The sequence below is a fragment of the Protopterus annectens genome, chromosome 8.part0 (assembly GCF_019279795.1).
Source record: "Protopterus annectens isolate FY-2018-M chromosome 8.part0, PAN1.0, whole genome shotgun sequence".
In the NCBI taxonomy this organism is placed as follows: domain Eukaryota; kingdom Metazoa; phylum Chordata; order Ceratodontiformes; family Protopteridae; genus Protopterus; species Protopterus annectens.
In genome coordinates, this window is record NC_056741.1 from 1628933654 (window position 1) to 1628954843 (window position 21190).

Consider the following 21190-nt stretch of genomic DNA (forward strand, 5'->3'; position numbering starts at 1 on the left):
AGTTCCTTAATATCGTTAAGTAACCCCTCCAACGTGGTGAACTTCCCTCCAAGTACTGCCATTCCTAACTCAAACTCTAGCTCAGGAATGATCACACGGCAGGTTTCTGACTGGGTAAGCAGAGAAAATACACACAGAAATTAAACACCAGCACTAGTCCTAAGCAAGATTTTATGTACAGCATCAGTGACAGACATGTAATTGCATACAGCATGCAAACCCAGGACAATTCTGATGGGGAAAGCTAGCTATTGGCGTATGCTGTACATTGCAGTAACTCAATATTTTAAAGAAAATAAACTTTCCTCTTAGTCATAACTTTTAAGAAACTCTACTCCCAAATTATTTTGTTAAATAAAATCTATGCAAAATCTACTTTGTAAGGAATTCAGTTCTGAAAACTAGAGATAAAGCCTGGGAACTATGGTGCAAGACTAACACAGTAGTTTCTAAACAACAGTATCAAGAACTTAGAAATAAGGCAAAAAAAAAAATTAAAACAACATACAATAAATTTCTATCATAACATTCAAAACACACACCAAAAAACCCTCAAAAATTCTGGCCAGCTATAAACTCGATCCTTCACCCAGGAACATCTACTACACCAACACCAAACATCCACAACAATTCCGATAGCATAGCTACTATTTTTAACAAACATTTTACTGAATCTATAATTGTTCTTTCCAAACAGCAAACTCCTACTCCTGATACCAAAATAGCCAAGTCTACAACCAGCAATGCCTCATTCTCCTTCTCTCCAGTTCCTACAGCCACTATAAGAAAACTACTACAGAAACTAAAACCTACTACACTTGCCACAGATAACTTACCCAGTGATTACCTCAAAATTGCAGCCGAGTCTATAGCCTTCCCAGTATCAATCCTTATAAATAGATCCATTCTCGAAAACAAGGTCCCTCAACTGTGGAAAATTTCCCATGTAATCCCACTTTGTAAAGGGATACCTTCCAAAGAACTGAAACTATCGGCCAATTGCTATTCTTTCACCTCTTTCTAAGCTACTCGAAAAGTGCATTCATCTCCAGGTCATGAAATTCTTACTAACAAATAACCTTCTCGCAAACACTCAGCATGGGTTTCGCCCATCACATAGTACCATTACAGCTCTCTTATCCTTCACTAATACCGTAAACCATCATAGGAACAACAACTTTGTATCTGCCACCTTTCTAGACCTATCAAAAGCTTATGAAATGGTCTCCCATTCCAAACTAATAAATGTACTAAATGAACTATCTTTCGCACCATCTACCACAGCATGGTTTCATAACTATTTATCTGGCAGTCAACAATCTGTTCTATGGCAGCGTGATCTATCTCCAAGCCTTACTTTATCCATTGATGTCCCCCAAGGATCTATCTTGGGCCCTTTCCTCTTCTCCCTCTTTACTAATAATCTACACACAGCTACTCCACATGGTTCTATAATACAGTATGCAGATGATTAACACTTACCTGTGCTGCCACTTTTCTATCAGCTCTTCATTCTCAAACACAGGAAACTTTCACTTCTGTTGAAACATGGTTAGCCAATGCCCATCTAATCCAGAACCCAAACAAAACTAAATTATTACTCTTCCAACCTAACAAGGCATCTGTCTCATGCCCAACATTTAACATAATAGCCAGAGACAATACTGTGATCTCCCAGACAACCCATACAAAGCTTCTTGGAGTGGAAACGGACAATACCCTAAACTTTTACTTGCATTTCTCCCTAACTATAAAAAAAGTCCATAAGAAACTTGGAAGTCTATACAGGCACAAAAGGCTCCTGTCTACAATGGCCAAAATTACCTTAGTACAAACCCATCTCCTCTCCACTCTACTATATGCCTCTCCAATTTTAACTAATCTAAGGAAAACTGACTTATCTAAGCGAGACGCATGTTATAATAAAATTGCTAAGTTTGCATCTGACTGCCCATATAGAACACATCATTGTACAGCTTTAAGGATGCTAGACTGGCTTGAGCTTCCCAACATTATTCTTTACAACCAACTCTCTCTAACTCACAAAACTGTAACATAATCAACTAGAACCGCTGCCCTACAAACTCTCATCCTTCATTACAGTTCCAGCAGACCACTTTGCTCTAACAAGAACTTACTCACAGTCTCCAAGGCCAACAACACTGCAGAAGAATCTTTATTTTCCAACTATATATCTCATATATGGAACTCCGTTCCTAACTCCATTCTCTCAATCTCATCCACTAACCACTTTAAGCCATCACTTAAAGCTTATCTAAAAAAGAATTGGCTATGTTTCATGAGTGCTCCGATGCATCACAGTATATCCAAAACATATCCAACTTCTCCCCCATTGTTTAATCCTTTGTTCCTACTGACCTCTCAACCTTACATCTTGACGTAAGTCATACCTACAAATAGTACTAGCTATGTTCAAAGCCTAGGTTTTGTCAAGATGTAAAAAATGTATATGATCTTATGTATACTACATTTTGTGTACTTTATATTTTATGATTATTGCAATGTGTGGATGAAAATTTACTGTTACTCATGGAGCTTTTCTCCCCGGCCTCTGCTGAAAAAGGACCCGTGTCCAGTTGGACTTTCCCAGTAAACAAATATTAAATAAATAAAATGGTTATGCATGTAACTGATGCCACTGCCTCACCAGTTATTATGGGACACTGGCACAGTAACAGAAGGATTACGTATCAGCTGTCAGTTTGAGAAATCACTAAACTCATCCCACATATTTCAATATTTTCCTCATACAATTCAGGGTTATATGGGGAAGTGGAGCAACCAATCACTGCACTTGGCAGGTACAAGGCAGAGATGTTAATTCTGGACAGGATACCAATCTGAAAAACGTATGCATGCATATATGCAAGAATGTGAATGCTCGCACACCTACACAAACACAGGTGCACCCTCATCAGCAATCTGGAGAATCATCAATTCATCTGTAGCACAGCTTTACTATATGGGAGGAAACTAGCAAAAACCGTACAAACACATGGAGAAAATGTAGCCTCCACACAGAAAGTACTCTAGCTGAGCACCAATCTGTAGAACAAAGAGCTGCAAAGCATAGCTTCATAGATGTTTACTTAGCTAATGACCACAAAGGCCTTTTTAAGCCTAGCCATGCATACCAAATCTCTGGCAAGTTCTGATAGCCTTGATGAGTGTAAGCATGGGCCTGGGAGATGAATAATTTACAGGTTACCTGTTTGCATTAGAGACATAGGTGCCAAACCAGGGATGTTCCAGTTTCTCATCCAATTGTCCAAGTTGCACTTGAATTGGGTTAGGGAGGAACTCTGCTTCACATGGATGAGGAGCCTGTTAGATAGACGGTGTAGTCTCTGAGATACATAGCTATCTCTTCATCTGTTCCTATTTATATCACAAGCAGGGTTTAAGTCTTTAGAACGGGTAATTCTGGTATGGTTTGTTTTGTGGAGATGCAGGAGGTCCAGAGTGGGGTCTGACAATGCCCTGTATGCCAGGCATAGCTGCCCCCTCAAAAGCCTATAGGAGACAGAATACAGGGATAGGGCCTTGAGGAAGTTTGCATAGGGCATATTACTGAAGTCCTGTATTCTTTTAGTAAAGAACCTCAGTGGATGTTCCAATTGCTGGATATGCCTGGTTAGATACATACCAAAGGAGGCACTGTACTCAATGATAGGTCTGATGAATGCCGAATACAGTGGAACAATGACTTCCTTGGACTTGGATGACATACCGTTTGTCTATAAATTGCACAACATAGGATGATTTCCTCAAGCATAGAGTGATTTCGACAAGTAATGATCAAAGGCTAGATTACCCCTAAGCCCCTGGCTACTGGGTCAACGCTAAGAGGTGTGTTGTCAATATGAGTTACCAGGGATGGACGACTTCCCAAAGGATACTGTTATGCATTCCTTGGCATTTAGTTTTAGTCCATGGCTCTGATACCCGTTGTTTGTCTGTGTCAGCCCGTCCTGGGAGAACATTTGTGTCAGTGTGAGATTCAATGACGTCTCCTAATTTGCAATCATCTGCAAATTTAGTCAGCCAGAGATCACTGACATTGGTCTTGACTTCTGAGAAGTAAATGCCAAAAAGGAGCTGTACAAGGACTGATCCCTGAATCCCTTAAGCAACCTCTATGCCACTGTGCTGCGCACCTGAAATATGACTTGTTAATCATACAATAAAGGCTTTTAATGCATTAACTGCTGCACTATACAATGTTATGACAAAACAAAGTCATATCACAACACAGGTCTATGAAAATGAAGTGCCTCGCTCTCTCCAAAATTAATTCAAATATTATGTTACAGACATTAACAAAATGCATTACTTTTAAATTACTTCTGCATAATCAAGGAAATTATACAATGTTTGGCAAACAAGTTGATGCCAAAAACTATTCCTAGAGCCAGACACTTTACACAGAAACAACTTTTTTTTACTGTAATACCATTACAATAATCCCATTTTCATTACAGTTTCCCATTCAGGTTATGCCGGCCACCTAATTAGACTAAGTGCAACTTAACTGCAGTAAAGAAGTGCCAACAACATCTTCAACTATGATAAGGCAGTGAAACAGGATGTCATTCTCACAATCTCTAACTAGACTAATCCCTTACCTTGTTCCAGTTACTACAAACACAGTACAAAGCCAGCGGCTCTGTATAAGGCAACTAGGCAAATGAAAAGGGTCCAATTCCTATAGTAAAATCTGTAACATAATACCAGACCCTGGTCTTTATGAAAGGCAAGTACCACAGCACTAATTAAAATATTCAATTCCACAATATTCCCTACTCGAGCTGACACTGCAGCAGACATTTAGCCTGATTTGATGTTTGTCCAAATAAAGAAAAACAAGTTAAGCCATTTATAACTTTTGATAACACCCTCTAAAAAATAGATCCACCCATAGAAGAAATGAATACTAATGTCAGAGTTTTTTTGTACTCTGACTGTTTTGAAATCTGCTCACAGGGCACTGTGTGACTTAACTAGAATCAATATCACTGCTCCATCATTCCCAGGTGTTTAGTCAGTCAAGATTCCACAAGTCTATTAAAGAGTAATGACAGCTATACACAAGTAATTATACAAGGCAGAATCAAGTACCTTAAACATTTTCCTTTAGATCACATGAAAAATGCTACCCCTGACATCCTGAAAACTGATGTTACCAGAAATAATAAGACAGTGCTTAGTGAGACTGCACATTACTGGTGTAGAATAAGAAGTTATGTACCTACCATAACGTTCCATGTTAGTTGTCTTCTCTCGCCTTCTTTCTTGCTTGATGGGTTCGGAGCCGATCCTCGGCTCTGACTCGGCACTTGCTAAGCTCGAGAGTCACTTTTACCAGCTCGAGGCAGCCCCATATCCCATGATGCAAGGCGGTAAGTACCCAGATCTCGTTTGATGACAAAGGGCAATAGCACCAAGCATAAAACACTTCCAAAAGGAAGAAAGAAAACTTACAGGATGGAAGAAGGACCAGGTCTGAATGGTCTTCAGCATAATAATTTCTTATAAAAGGTTTGTCCAGGCCTGGGGGAAGGAGGGAGGTCGAAGAAAGAAGCAGAGAAGACAACTAACATGGAACGTTATGGTAGGTACATAACTTCTTAATGTTAAGTTGTCAATCTCGCCTTCATTCTTGCTTGATGGGGCCGCGTGCCTAGCACCTCTATCCTGGGTGGCTCAATGGAACAGACTCCTGAGGACTGTAGAGCCAAAACTGGCTCTGTCCCTGGAGGCCAAGTCCAATTTGTAATGGGAAACAAAAGTATGAGGAGTGGCCCAAGTGGCTGCTGCACAAATAGTGTCTAAAGGAAGTCTAGCTTGAAAGGCTGTAGAAGTAGCTAAGCTCCTAGTTGAATGTGCTTTAGGTTTTGAGCACAGCTGTTTTCCCCTGAGCAGATAAATTTCAGAGATGACCGAAGAAAGCCATCTAGACAAGGTCACTTTAGAAACAGGAAGGCCTTTCTTATTATCCGCATAGGAAACAAAAAGTTGATCAGATTTCCTAAATTTTTTGTTCTGTCCAAATAATATCTGAGTTGACGGTGGACATCAAGATAATGTAGTTTTGTTCGGCTCTGTCTGAATAGTTTGGGAAAAATACAGGGAGATCAATGGATTGATTCAAATTGGTCTTTGAAGCGACCTTAGGCAAAAAGGTCGGATTAGTTCTCAATGATACTCTGTCTTTGTGAAAAACCAAATAGGGGGGTCGAACCGATAGAGCATGAAGTTCAGACACCCTCCTGGCCGATGTAATAGCCACTAGGAATAAAGTTTTCCAAGAATGAAATTTCAGGGAACAAGAAACAGCTGGCTCAAAGGGGGGAAGAATCAAGGATGTCAGCACTAAATTTAGATCCCACTGAGGAGGAGGATTCCTGATTGGAGGCTTTAGCAGGAAAATTCCTTTCAAGAAGGCCCTGCAGAGCCTATGGGACATAATATTGTGATCTGCGACCCCGACATGAAAGTTCGAGATAGCAGCCAATTGAACTCTGACTGTGGAAGAAGAGGAGCCTGCATGAAAAATCTCTGCTAAGAAGTCCAGGACTGCCTGAACAGGGGCAGTGAAAGGATCAATATTCTTGGCCTTAGCCCAATAAGAGAAACGTTTCCATTTGCTTGCATAAATCCTCCTGGTAGAGGATTTTAAAGAAGCTACTATGATGTCTCTAACTGGGTTAGAGATCAAAGGAAGCCTGGCTAAGGAAGGAAGTGGAGCAACCATGCTGTGAGGTTGAGAGAAGGGATAGACCGGTGCAGCTGACCGGATTGGTGAATCAGAAGATCTGGCACTGGGTCCAGATGCCACGGCTGCACCAAAAGGTGACGATGGAGGAACGGAACCAAACTTGTCGAGGCCAGTAAGGGGCAATGAGGATCAATTTGGCTCTCAAATCGGTAGCTTTCTGGATAACTTGAGGGATCAGAGGAAATGGAGGGAAGGCATAAAGAAGTCCCTGGGGCCAATCCTGGGTCAGAGCGTCTCTGGGGGGATGGCCTGGAAGAGGCAAGAGAGAGAAGAAGTCTGGGCATTTGCTGTTTTGGGGAGTAGCAAAAGATCGCAACATGGACGACCCCATTCCAGAAAAATCTCTTCCGCTATAGATTGCTTGAGAGACCACTCGTGAGGCATGAGAATAGCTCTGCTCAATCTGTCCGCTACAATGTTGGTTTTCCCAGGGATATGCGTTGCTACCAGAAACCGATGAGAGGAGATTGCCCATTGCCATAGCCTGAGCGCTTCTCGACACAAGGGTAGGACTTGGTTCCGCCCTGTTTGTTGATATACCAAACTACAGACATGTTGTCTGTGTGGACTGCAATTGTCCCTACGGGAAGAAAGTCGTTGAGGGCTTGCAACGTTAAAAGCACTGCTCTCATCTCCAGGACATTTATGTGCAGATGGTACTCGAACGGCTGCCACGTCCCATGAACCATCCTGCCCTGATAATGACCCCCCCACCCGATCAGGGAGGCATCTGTGGTGACAGTGGCTACCGGGGATGGGGGTACAAAGTGTCTGCCTTGGTGAACCTGGGGAGATGTGATCCACCAAGCAAGATGATCTTTGCAAGTCTGTGTCACCAGAATCTGGTGACGCATTGGAAGTTGTTGGTACCACTGTGTGAACAGCATCCACTGAAGAAGGCGCATGTAGAAGCGAGCCAGGGGAAGAAGAGTAATGGCCGCAGCCATGAGGCCTAATACCTTTAGAACCATTCTGGCCTGTACTTTCTTGTTGGCTAGAATGATCCTGACATGACTTTGAATGTCTGAAACTCTTTGATCTGTAAGGGTAGCTGACATCCGAACAGTGTTTAAGTTTGCGCCTATGAAAGTAATAGACTGGCAGGGCGATAAGGATGACTTTTTGAAGTTTATCGAGATGCCCAAAAGAGTACAAAGCTTTATTGTGTAATCCCTGGCTTGAATAAGCTGATGCCTGGTGGTAGCTGAAAGGAGCCAGTCGTCGAGATACGGAAACACCTGGAATCCTTGACGTCTCAGGTGAGCCGTGACCACTGCCATGCATTTGGTGAACACTCTGGGGGCTGTGGTGAGACCAAAGGGCAGGGCTCTGAACTGGAAATGACTGGACCCCAGCCGAAAGCGGAGAAATCTCCTGGAGCGTCTGTGAATTTTGATGTGATAGTACGCATCCTGAAGATCTACTGAGCACATCCAGTTGTCCTTCTGTAAGAAGGGCAGAATTGACTGAAGAGTGACCATTCGGAATCTTGTCTTCCTCACAGACTTGTTGAGTCTGCTGAGATCCAATATTGGTCTCCAGTCTCCCGTCTTGTTGGGGACCAAAAAGAACCTTGAGTAGATTCCGGGCTCTGAATGATCTGTTGTAACTGGCTGAATGGCTCTTTTTTGCAGAAGTTTTAAAACTTCTAACTCTGCAATTTCCCTTAGACCGGGTGGTACATCTGGAAGGGAATTTGAGTGATAAAAAGGACTTTCCTCGAAAGGAATTTTGTAACCCTCGGATATGATCGACTGTACCCATCTGTCTTGAGTGAGGGAACGCCAGGCTTCTGGGTACAGCGATAGTCTTCCCCCGACTGCCTCCAAGGATGGACAGCCAGGCAACATCTCAGGGATGCTGAAAGGGCTTGTCAGAGAGAGGCTCTCTGTTTCCCTGGTTTTTTGGACCCCCTCTGCCTCTAGAGCGGCGTCTGTTGTTGTTACCCCTCTGCCTCTAGGGGTAAACTGACCACGTGAATCCGGCGTGACTCCTTGGGATTTATGGAACCACATTTTGCCACCTTTCTGTCCTTTGGGGTAAGGTCTAGAAGGGGTGGAAAACGGACTCCGGCAGAAAGAGTCTTGCCGTCCTGCTCACACCTGGTCAAAGTTTCCTTCACTTGAGGGCCAAACAAAGCTGACCCATCAAAGGGAGAATTTGTGAAGGACGCCTTAAAGGGATCTGCAAAGTCACATAGCCGCATCCAGGCTTGGCGTCTAAGAGCCACACCTGTACCTGCGGCCCTACTCGCTCCATCAGCAGCATATGATATTAGCCGCATGGAGGAGTTTGCAATGGAATTAAGGGTTCCTAGCTGCGAAGCAATTTTTTCCTGAGCTCCTGCAGCTGTAGGATCCTGTACAACATCACCTAGCTCCTTAAGGATATCCCTTTGGAGTCTGGTGAAGTGACATAGGTAATTCAGCGAGCATAGCAAAGATCGCTGAGGAAAACATCCGCTTACCGTACCTATCCATGGTCCTAGAGTCCTTATTAGGAGGATGGACAGGTACGGAAGGATCTTCAAGTTCCTTCTTGGTGGCAGCAGCCACCACCATGGCATCAGGGGAGACAACCTTAGTGCGGAATTGCTTATCACACGGAGCAGTAATAAATTTTGAAGGCCTCCTAGGGACTGGCTCTACAGAGTCAGGAGCAGCCCACGCCTTTCGGGCAATAACCTGCATAAGGGGGTCGAAAGGTGGAGACACCCAGGAGGTGGAGGGCCGAGATCCAAACGCCTCTAGGTATACTGACTCATCCTCAGAGGGATTATTGGTGGGCCAGTTTCCCCTCTGTCTAAGGAGTTCTAGGATGTCTGAGAAGGAGACATCCTCAGAGGGGGATCTTGGGGATCACTCTGACTCATCAAAGTCAGTATCTGAAGTGATAGACTCGGGGGAGTCTACATGTTTCCTCTTACAAGTCCTCTTCCTAGGAGGATCTCCCGAAACATCAGGAGAATCCTCGGAAGAGGGGGATATTCCCAATGGGGAAACCTGAGGCAGAGGATCTCTGGGTCCTATAGCAAGAGAAGTGGCAGAGATGTCAACAGGCACTATAGAGGGAGGAGCTAAGGGAACAGACTGCTGGCTGATACCAGTGGCCAGCACACTCTTCATCACCTCGAATGCTCCCCTCCCAGGCAGGTCCGAGAGAACCCGTTCCGAAGAGCTAGGAACTCCAGGGACCACCGAAAGGGAAGTCTCCGAGGCAGATGTCGGAGCCGAGCTCACCAAGGCCGAGGCTCCAAGGGGAAGAGCGGGTTCGGACAAGGGTCCGATGCCACTCACCCCCTCGGAGGAGACCATGGAAGCCCGGCCACCGAATCCCTCTAAGGAAGGTCTCGAAGAGGAGATAAGAGTAGAGGCTGAAGGAACAGAAGGGGGTATCTGTCCCTCAGCCGTAGCAGTAACCATTCCCGAAGACTCCAACTCCAAGCTCTGGGGTAGAGTTGAAGGAGGAACTGCAATGGGGTGTGGACCAATAGCCGTCTGTTGAGACGGACTATGTAACATTTGGGCCAGTGCCTGTGACTTAAGTGATCTACTGACCACTATCTCTAAATCATGGTCAGAAAGCCTGGATGACCTTGAAGATCGGCTCCGATGGCTCCGTTCCGAGAGGAGAGGTGAAGCCGGAGCCGAAAGTATCGGCTCCAAGGAAGGAGACCTAGACCTCTTCCTCAAAGGAGCCATCGGAACCGATGAAACTATTGAACCTGTCGGAGCCGACAACTTATCGGAGCCGACAGGTAGCCTCGATGCATCGGTTCCAGCCGGAGCCGATACAGCCACAAAAGTAACGGTGTCGGAGCCGATCGGAGCCGACACCGATGCCTGAGCCACATGGTGGTCGGAACCGATCGGAGCCGACACCGAAGTGGTCAAACCAGAATCGGCACCGATAGCCATCGGTGCCGAAGTCTTAGTTAAGCCAGAATCGGCTCCAGCCGGAGCCGATCTCGACTCAGAACGAGTCGGAGCCGAGGCCGCAGGCTTGGACACAGAAGCCTGGGCCTTGGAAGACTTAACAGTCTTGGATGGAGCCGACTTAGCCGGAGAGCCCTCCGGCTTAAGAAGGCCCCTCAAAATCAACTTATTTCTTCTTTCCTGCAGGACTCTCTGGCTGAAAGAATGACAAATAGCACAGGAGTCCTGCAGGTGAAGAGGCCCCAGGCAATACAGGCAAGAAGTGTGACCGTCTGTCAGAGACATTTTCTGACAGCACGAGTCACACTTCTTAAAGCCTGAGACCCTTTCTTTGGACATGGTGTAAAAACAGACACACACACCAGTCAAAGAAATTAAATTAAATATACCAAAAGGTACAGCTATAAACACACACACACACCCTAACGGGGGGGGGGGGGGGGGGATGGGATGGGTAAAGTCTGACTAAAAAAATAAGAAGAGACAGATAATTTTCTGTCAGAAAATGTTTAAAACTAAAATAAAACTAACAATTAAGGTTTTTTTTGTTAAAAGGGGCTAAAATAGCAAAGTAGCAAATCACTTACCAGGAGCTGGTAAAAGGAGGACCTCATCAGCGAAGCGGCAAACGAGATCTGGGTACTTACTGCCTTGCATCATGGGATATGGGGCTGCCTCGAGCTGGTAAAAGTGACTCTCGAGCTTAGCAAGTGCCGAGTCGGAGCCGAGGATTGGCTCCGAACCCATCAAGCAAGAATGAAGGCGAGATTGACAACTTAACATTGATTATTATCAGTATACTAAAGCTCATTCAACACCAGGCCAAGATAAGTTTCTACAATTAACTCAATTCAAATCATACCACACTTGGAAGACGGAGTAGAGATTTGAGAGCATTCTCAAAAAATGATATGTATTTTAGTCATTATGGTGGGGGACTGACTGTACAACATTCATTAGGAAAAGTGGAAAGAAAAACAGCGGGAAAGTACAGTTGTGTACACTTACCATAAATGTAGATGTTGGAGTGTATTCACTGTTGCAGTCATCACACTTGGGTTATCTGCCTGCAGGTAGCCCTCAGTCGGCCCGAATATCATAGACTTCGTATTTCTGCGTCGGATGCTGTCGCTCCAGGACTGATGTCAGGTTGTCAGAGGTATAAAAACAGGCAGCCAATGCCATTACATCAGTTTTTCCTACCCCAAAATGTCAGGGGCCCCCCAAATAGGGAGCTAAGTTATAGTGGGGAAAACACCACTAGTAAAAAGTAAATACCAATACCCTTGAAAGGGGTGAGTAATAGCCATAAGACGAGAGAGAGAGAGAGAAAAAAAAAACAGGGGGCTGGAGGGAGGGGAACCAGGACTGCACAGCGAATACACTCGAACATTTACATTTATGGTAAGTGTACACAACTGTACTATGTTCTTCGTGTTTCACTGTTGCAGTCATCACACTTGGATGGGTTCCCAAAGCTGAAGAAGGGTGGAGGCAGTCAAGAAGAGATAGGGCTGGCTAGTATGCCTTGCAGGACTGCTGTTGCAAAACCTGCCCTGGATTTGGAAAAGAGAGGCAGGTGGTAATGCTTGGTGAAAGTGTGTACAGAAATCCAGGTAGCAGCTTCCAGGATGTCCCTGGTAGGGACTCCCCTGAGAAATGCTGTAGAGGTAGATGTTGCTCTAGTGGAATGTGTTCTGACCCCCTGAGGGAATGGTTTCCCACGGTGCTTGTAGCAAAAATGTATGCAGTGTGCTATCCATTTGGAAATTGTTTGTTTTGAAATGGCCTTGCCCTCTGCCCCTTTTGCAAAGCTGACTAGTAACTGGTCAGATTTTCAGAAGGGTGTAGTCATATCAAGGTAGAATCTGCGCTGTCTGTGCATGTCCAAGGAGTGCAGGATCCTTTCCCCTTTATTTTGAGGATTAGGGAAGAAAGTTGGCAAATGGATGGAATGGTTGAGAGCCACACTGGACATCACTTTAGGCATAAAGGAAGGGTTTAGTCCTGAGGGAATGTCAGCATCGAAAATAATGAAGGGCTCCCACAGCCATAAGTGCTTGTAGCTCAGACACTCTTCTAACTGAAGTGATGGCCAGAAGCAAGGCTGTTTTCCAAGACAGGAATTTTAACTCAGCTGACTTGGCAGGTTCAAATGGGGGGAGCGTGAGCTTTTCCAGTACAAAGTTAAGGTCCCAAGCAGGGGGTGGGTGCTCTCCTTGGTGGCCTTAAGATGTATGCCCCTCTCGGGAACTGTTTGATAAGAGGGTGCGAGAATAGAGGTGGCTCAGTGTTGTAATCAGCCGAATTGGCAGTGGCATGTATCTTAATGGAGGAAAAGGACAGGCCTTTGTGGAGTAGATCTGCTAAGTAATCCAGGATTAGAGGCAGGGAGGGCAGAGTTGTGCTCTCTCCTTTGGAATGAATCTAGGAGCAGAACCTTTTCCACTTATCAGCATAGGATTTGCTTGTACTGGGTCTTCTGGCTTCGAGAATGACGTCCAGCCACCTGGTAACGTAGGGTTGCTGGGGGGGAAATCAAGGAATAAGCCATGCTGCAAGATTTAGGGTTTGCAGTTGTGGACGCAAAATCTGTCCCTGCTGCTGAGACAGCAGGGTTGGGTTCTGGTGCAAGTGCCAGGGTGGTACCAGTGACAGGCTGCGCAGGAGTGGGTACCAGTGCTGGCGTGGCTAGTCTGGGGCAATCAGAATTGTCCTTGGTCTGTCCTGTCTTATCTTGAGTAATACTCTTGAGAGAAAGGGCAGAGGGGGAAAGGCATAGATTGAGAGATTTACCTACTGAAAAGATAGGGCATCCACTTTCTAGCCCCTGCTGTGAGGAATCCTGGTGCAGAATTTGCTGAGCAGGTGGTTGTAGGGAGAGGCAAAGAGATCCACCTCTGGGATCCCCCATTTCTGAATCAGAAGGTTGAAGGTGCTGGGCTCCAATTGCCACTCGTGTAGGTCTAGAAGATTTCTGCTTAAGTCATCTGCCAGTGCGTTTTGTTTGCCTGGCAGGAATTGAGCTTGCAGATGGACTTGCATGTCCAAGGCTGTGTGCCACAGGGCCATGGCTAACCTGCAGAGTGGGTAGGAGTGGGTTCTCCCCTGCTTGTTGATATACTACATAACTGTGGTATTGTCTGTTTTCATTAGCAGTTGTCCTGGAAAGACAAAGGATCTGAAGGCTGTCAAGGCATTCTGCACAGCTAGCATCTCTTTTTGGTTGATGTGCAGATGAATTTGACTTGGGTTCCACTGGCCCTGAATGCATTTGCCATCCATGTGTGCTCCCCAGGCATAGTCTGATGCATCTGTGGTTAGGGCCTGGGCGGTGTGGGGTTGAGAAAACGGCAGTCCCTTGATGTGGTTGCATGCTTCTGCCCACCAAAGGAACTCTGTCCTTAGACAGGGTATGACAAGAATGACTGTTTCCAGGTCCTGAGAATGTTGGCACCAAAGACTTTTTAAGTACCACTGAAGTTTCCTCATATGCAGTCTTCATATGGAATTAGCAGTATACATGAGGCCATGAACCCTAGGGATGGCAGTATTTTTCTTACGGCTAGCTGGGTTCTGGTGGCCATTTCTTTGAAGAAGGCTGTCTGATAGACTTGTTTTTCTGAAGTGAGGAACGCCATCTGGGATGTTGTGCCCAAGCTTGCTCCCAGGAATACAATTTTTGACTGGGTACCAGTTTTGATTTCTTTTCATTGATGGTGTACACCAAGGAAGTGAGAAGGTATTTCACAAATGTCAGGTGCTGCAACAGCAATTCCTGACTGAAAACCTGAATCAGGCAGTTGTCCAAGTACGGGTAAATCTGGATATTTCTCTGCCTGCAGTATGCAATGGCTGGAGCCAGGCATTTTGTGAAAACTTTGGGTGCAGTAGATAAGCCAAAGGGAAGTGCAGAGAACTGATAATGCACAGATACTGCCATGAAACGTAGATACTTCCTGCATGACTCCCTTATGGGGATGTGTAGATGATTTTAAATATAGGGTGACTAACCAGGCATCCTTGGCTAGCATAGGAAGAAGCTGTTGCAGGATAAGCATTTTGAATTTTGGTACCACCAGGAAGGTGTTGAGAATTGAAAGATCCAGGATTGGGCGCCAAGAGCCCTCTTTCCTTGGTACCAGGAAGAGTCTGGAATAGAATCCTTGACCCCTCTGTTCTACTGGAACTGGCTGAATAGCTCTAATATTAAGCAGGGAATCTACTTGGCTCTGAGCCTCTGCCCACTGGTTTGGAGGAAGGTCTGGAAACACGCTTGGGGTTGGCAGTGAATGGAAATAAAATTTGTACCCCTGGGATACAATGTTGAGGACCCACCGGTCCTGTGTGATGGACATCCAGTTTTTTGCATGAAGGGCAATTTTTCCGCCTAGGGGCACAAGCAATTGGGCAGGGCTGGGGAGTGGAGTTAGGCTGGGGAGTGGAGTTAGGAAGTCATTGAGAGTTTTTTCTGTAAAGGGGTCACTTACCACTCCCTGCTCTAGGGTTGGGGGCACTCCACTGCTTAGATCTCTGCATACTCTGAGACTGTAGTCTGGGTGGTCTGCTTCCTCTGGGTTTGGTTTGAGAAGGCCTGGAGGGGGCTGGAAAGGACCAGTGTTTGGTAGGGCAATGCCTACTGAATATCCAGGGGGTTGCACTTGTAAGAATTCTTTAACAGTCTGCATAGACTTGGCTTTTTCTTCCATATTTTTAAGAACCTCTTCTGCTCTGGTGCCAAACAAACTGTCCTTGGTTCAAAGGAGCATCTAGTAACTTTGATTTGACATGGTCTGGCAAGGTCTGCTCCTTGAGCCAAGCATGTCTTCTCAGTACAGAACCAGTTACTGCTGCCCGGCAAGATGCTTCTAGGGCGTCAAAGCCAAACTGCAAAGTATGCTTGTTGACATGGCTTGCAGACTTCTGCACAGTCTGTAAAGGTTGACAATTTTTGTTTAATAGGTTCCATAATATGTTGCTGGTACTTCAGCATGTGAAACCGACAATTCAATGCCCGAATAGCAAGAGTTGCAGACGTAAATACCTTCTTACCCCATCTGTCCAAAGCTCTGGAATCCCGGTCCGAAGAGGTGGGATTCTTGGCTGTGGTTGCCTTGATACCTTTAGGCCCCTGGGAAATGATCTCTGGGTCAACAGTAGGATTCTTGAAAAGAAATTTGTGAGTGTCAGGTACTCTGTAGTAACAGTCTTGTTTCCTAGGGGTAGGAGGTAAAGTGTCAGGAGTGAGACTGGATTCCATAAAAACAACATCCAGGACAGGGGGCATTGCTAAAGGCCTGTGCTGAGGCAACTCTAGGAATTCTCAGAGTCTCTTTTTGGACTGATGATAGTCTTGGCATTCCCAATGGAAATGCCCTCTTAAGGTATGCAAGGTTTCACCAAAAGAAAAATCCTCTGGAGGGGAGGCAGAGGGAATGGATTCCTCTGCATCTGAATCCTAATAAGCAGATAAGGGCATGTCTTCATAATCAGAAATCTCAGAGTCATCAGACTCCTGGTCTGTAGAAGCTGTAGCGGACTGGTCTCTTTCTCTTAGCAGGGGAAGGCTGACTTCCCCTAATCAGCGTAATAAGGTCTTCAGCCATTCTAAGAATTTGTTTTTGTGGCATGGGAGCAGATGCATGCGCTTTGGTCGTCTGTTTTCTAGGCGTAGTGCATACTCTGGGCCTAAGAAACTCGGTAGTATTGATTAAAAAAGGTGCGAGTCAAACATCGGTTGAGCGAAGAACTGCCTCAGAAGCTGGTGCCTGCACAGCGGCTCCAGACCCATCCAAGGTAGAGACATCCGCAGGTTCAATAGTTGAAGAAGAGTCTTGCTGCATACCGGACTCCAAATGGGTCTCGGAAGAGGCCTGCGAATCCAATGAAGTGGGCACCAGGGGCTGTGAAAGCGCCTCATTGAGTACTGGGGGACTGGTGACTAGCTTAAGAGAAACGTCGTTGGCAGTTTTGGACCTATGCGTTCTGTCTCTGTCTTTATTCTTACGTTTTTTCAGAATATCGGTAGTCGGATGGCTTACCGAAGCCATTTCACTATATGGAGATCGACAGCAAATGAATTTACTGACAAAGAGCCCAGCAACGAATGGTTCGGGCGTTAAAGCACAAAACCGACGGCGCGGTACGGCGTGGTCTGGGCCTAAACAGGTGGGTAGTAAGAATGAAAATCTCTGTAAGGTATTTGCTTTCCACAGGCAAGACAATTGTTAACGTAAGACTTCAGGATTATTCAATTCGTAAACGAAAATTCAGGTAGCAGCTGACTGGCACTTGCGAACTGCTTCTGCTTCGGGCTCCTCGAAAAGAAAGACTAATGGTGTCGGCTGCCTGTTTTTATACCCATGACGACCTGACGTCAGTCTTGGAGCGACAACATCCGGCGTAAAAATACCAAGTCTCTGGTATTCAGGCCAACTGAGGGCTACCTGGAGACAGATAACCCAAGTGTGATGAATGCAACAGTGAAACAAGAACAAGAAATGAAAAATCTAAAAGTATAAAAGAATATTCATCTAATAAACTATGCGAACAAATACAATGGATTACTTAGTTTAATGAAAAAGAGCAGTATGTATTTGTTGCACTCATTGAAGCATGCAAGATTTTTTTTTATGTCTAAACCAAGTATGAATGTATATGAGAACACTCTACAGGAGGTGAAGTATTATTCCAGCTTCAGAATTCTTTTAACTGTAATCTGATAAACATAGATCAGAACTTGGGAAAATATTGCACTGGACATTTCAAAATTCTTAAAAATAAGTATGCCTTATTGTGAGCTACAGAACCTCCTCAATGAATAACCATCTTCTTCTTTCGGCTGTAAGCATTAGGGGTCGCCACTGCGGATCACCTGTTTCCATTTCTTCCTGTCCTCTGCATCTTGCTCTGTCACACCAACCACCTGCATGCATGTCCTCTCTTACCACATCCACAAACCTTATCTTAGGCCTTCCTCTTTGCCTGTTACCTGGTAGCTTCATCCTTAGCATCTTTTTCCCAATATACTCAGCATCCCTCCTCAGCACATGTCCAAACCAACGTAATCTTTCCTCTCTGGCTTAGTCTCCAAACCTTCCAACCCGGGCTGACCCTCTAATATACTTATTCCTAATCCTGTCCAACCTCGTCACACCTAGTGCAAATCTTAACATCTTTAACTCTGCCACATCCAGCTCGAACTCCTGCCTTTTTGTCAATGCCACTGTCTCCAACCCATATAACATAGCTGGTCTCACTATCCTCTTGTAGACCTTCCCTTTCACTCTTACAGGTACTCGTTTGTCACAAATCACTCCTGACACTCTTCTCCACCCACTCCAGCCTGCCTGTACTTTCTTCTTCACCTCTCTTCCACACTCACCGTTACTCTAAACTACTTGACCCCAAGTACTTAAACTCATCCACCTTCGCCACCTCTACTCCTTGCATCCTCACCATTCCTCCATACTCCCTCTCATTCACACACATATATTCTGTCTTAGTCCTGCTGACCTTCATTCCTCTTCTCTCTAGAGCATATCTCCATCTCTCCAGGGTCTCCTTCACCTGTTCCCTACTCTCACTACAGATCACAATGTCATCTGCAAACATCATAGTCCACGGGACTCCTGTCTGATCTCGTCTGTCAACCTGTCCATCACCATTGCAAATAAGAAAGGGTTCAGAGCTGATCCTTGATGTAACCCCACCTCCACCTTAAACGCATCCATCACTCCCACCGCAGACCTCACCGCTGTCACACTACCCTCGTACATATCCTGTACCACTCTTACATACTTCTCTGACACTCCTGACTTCCTCATACAATACCACAACTCCTCTCTAGGCACCCTGTCATATGCTTTCTCTAAGTCTACAAAAATACAATGCAACTCCTTCTGACATTCTCTGTACTTCTCCATCAACACTCTCAGAGCAAACATCGTATCTGTAGTGCTCTTTCCCGGCATAAAACCATACTGCTGATCACTAATCATCAACGTCCCTTCTTAACCTAGCTTCCACTACTCTTTCCCATAACATCATGCTGTGACTGATCAATTTAATCCCTCTGTAGTTTCTACAGCTCTGCATATCACCCTTATTCTTAAAAATCGGTACCAAAACACTTGCTAAGATTTCATTAAACAATCTGGTTAAAAACTCCACTGTCATTTCACCTAAACACCTCCATGCTTCCACAGGTATGTCCATCTGGGCCAACAGCCTTTCCATTCTTCATTCTCTTCATAGCTATCCTTACTTCCTCCTTGCTAATCCATTGTACTTCATGATTCACTATCCCTACATCATCCAACATTCTCTCCCTCTCATTCTCTTCATTCATCAACCCCTCAAAGTACTCTTTCCATCTCCTCAACACACACTCCTCGCTTGTGAGTATGTTTCCCTCATTATCCTTTATCACCTTTACCTGCTGCACACCTTTCCTAGCTCGATCCCTCTGTCTAGCCAATCGTTACAGGTCCTTTTCTCCCTCCTTAGTGTCCAACCTTTCATACAACTCTTCGTATGCCTTATCCTTAGCCTTCACCACCTCTCTCTTTGCCATGCACCTCATCTCCTTATACTCCTGTCTACTTTCTTCATCTCTCTGACATAGGTATGCTCGTATATCCTGTCCACTTCCTATGACAGTATATTGTAGAGGTTACAACCTTAAAAACCTCTTGGATAGTGGTGGCCATCGTAATACACCTAGACATGCAGGGATGACTACTTGTGGGCGTTGTAAGATGTGTAGATTTGTGGGGGTTGGTAGTACTGTTTTAGTTAATGAGAACAGGTTTAACATTTTGTTTAAGTTGAATTGTAATTCTAGACTTGTGGTGTACTTGGCAAGGTGTGTATGCTGTCCCGCTTTCTACGTCGGTAAAACCGAACGTAGACTGCGGGACAGGATATACGAGCATACCTATGCTATTTCTACAAATAGCTTAGACAATTCACTGGCTTAACGTTTCCCAGAATATAGGTCATACATTTATGTTCAAAGCTATAGATCAAATTCAATTTAACACGAGAGGCAGCCCTATGAATTTATTACTTGAAGAACATGAGCTTTTATGGCAAATTCGCTTGAATGCATTTGCCCCTCCAGGGCTGAACTTATATTATCAGTGAATGATCATTTTATATAATTTCAACATAATATAGCATTTTATTATGTTGTATGTATAAATTATTTTTTAGCTTGGATAGTCAGGTTTGGTTAGTTTAGTGGTGTAATATCTTTTTAAATATGTGGCAAGAAGGAGGTGTGCCTAATTAAATGATTACTATCATCTGTTTAAATAATGCTGTTTTTCACTGTGTATTTTTTCTGAAGAAGTTGCTTTATTCCAGCAATGAAAAGTGCTTCATTTTGTTTTATTTGTGGGTCTGCTGCCTTGTTTTACTGCTGAATTGTGTTTTTTTGGTTTATCTGTATTTCCCTGTTTTATTTCAATTAATAATAAACTATGAATTTTCTAGTTGGCCTGGGTAAATTACTAGAATCTCAAAATTCACATAATTTATGTCACAAGTTATCTTTGAAAATTACTCCAGTAACACTTCTTTTGAGATGGAATTTCTGGAATTGAACTCAGTTAAGGGTAAAATACAGGAAGAAATTATTGCAAATTGTATTACAAATACCTTTGCTCTGCAACTAAAACATTATACCACATCAGTTCAATTGTGATCACTGGGAAATTAATAACTGACCCAGATTGTGTAGTCAATGAATTTAATTAGTACTTTGCAAAAAAGGTGTTCTACAATTGGAATTACATCAATACTTAATTTTTACACCAAAATTCCTACCAAATGTATCATGTTCAGAAATGAACACAAAAAGCAATAAAAAAAAAAATACAGAGCAGCCAAACAGTTCTACTTGTCCAGATAAAATTCTAACAATTCTTGTAACCAATCTGTGTACAGTACTATGCATAATACTTCATGAAATCTTCAGTATGCTGTTAAAGACTGGAACTGTTCCCAGTTCATGGAACCATTAAAAAATTACCCCAATATACAAAAATGGAAATAAACAGGACAGAAAACTTTTTTCTGAATATTAATGTTGAACCGCTTGGACTGTAGTTACTTTGACAGATGTATCTCTGATATAATATCTACAAAACAAACAACATTATGCATTGAGACCTCACCCAACATTTTTTTTTTTAAAGAAAGTTAAAAAACTGCACTTTAGTACAGTTTTACTACATTTATGCAATGGCAATGACCTTGGATTATCTGCAGGTGTGCTTTATTTAAACATAGTCAAAACTTTTGATACTTCACCTCTTTCAGCTATAACTAATGCATTAATGTTGTTAGTCTTTCGGCTTTTCCCGGTTAGGGGTCGCCACAGCAGAACTCCGGTCCGCTAATGATTGGCAGTTGGTTTTTATGGTGTCGAGTTGCCAGCCTGACACCCAAC

General features: G+C 44.2%; 1 protein-coding gene across 1 annotated transcript in view; it reads right to left on the reverse strand.

The window, feature by feature from the left end:
* Positions 1-21190, reverse strand: part of ZPR1 (ZPR1 zinc finger) — a gene marked incomplete in the record, with an annotated part of 429568 nt that overhangs the window by 85173 nt on the left and 323205 nt on the right. The window contains 1 exon segment of the mRNA XM_044081157.1: positions 1-110. This exon segment is cut by the window's left edge and continues 1 nt beyond it. Within this exon segment, the coding sequence (XP_043937092.1) occupies positions 1-110 (110 nt within the window).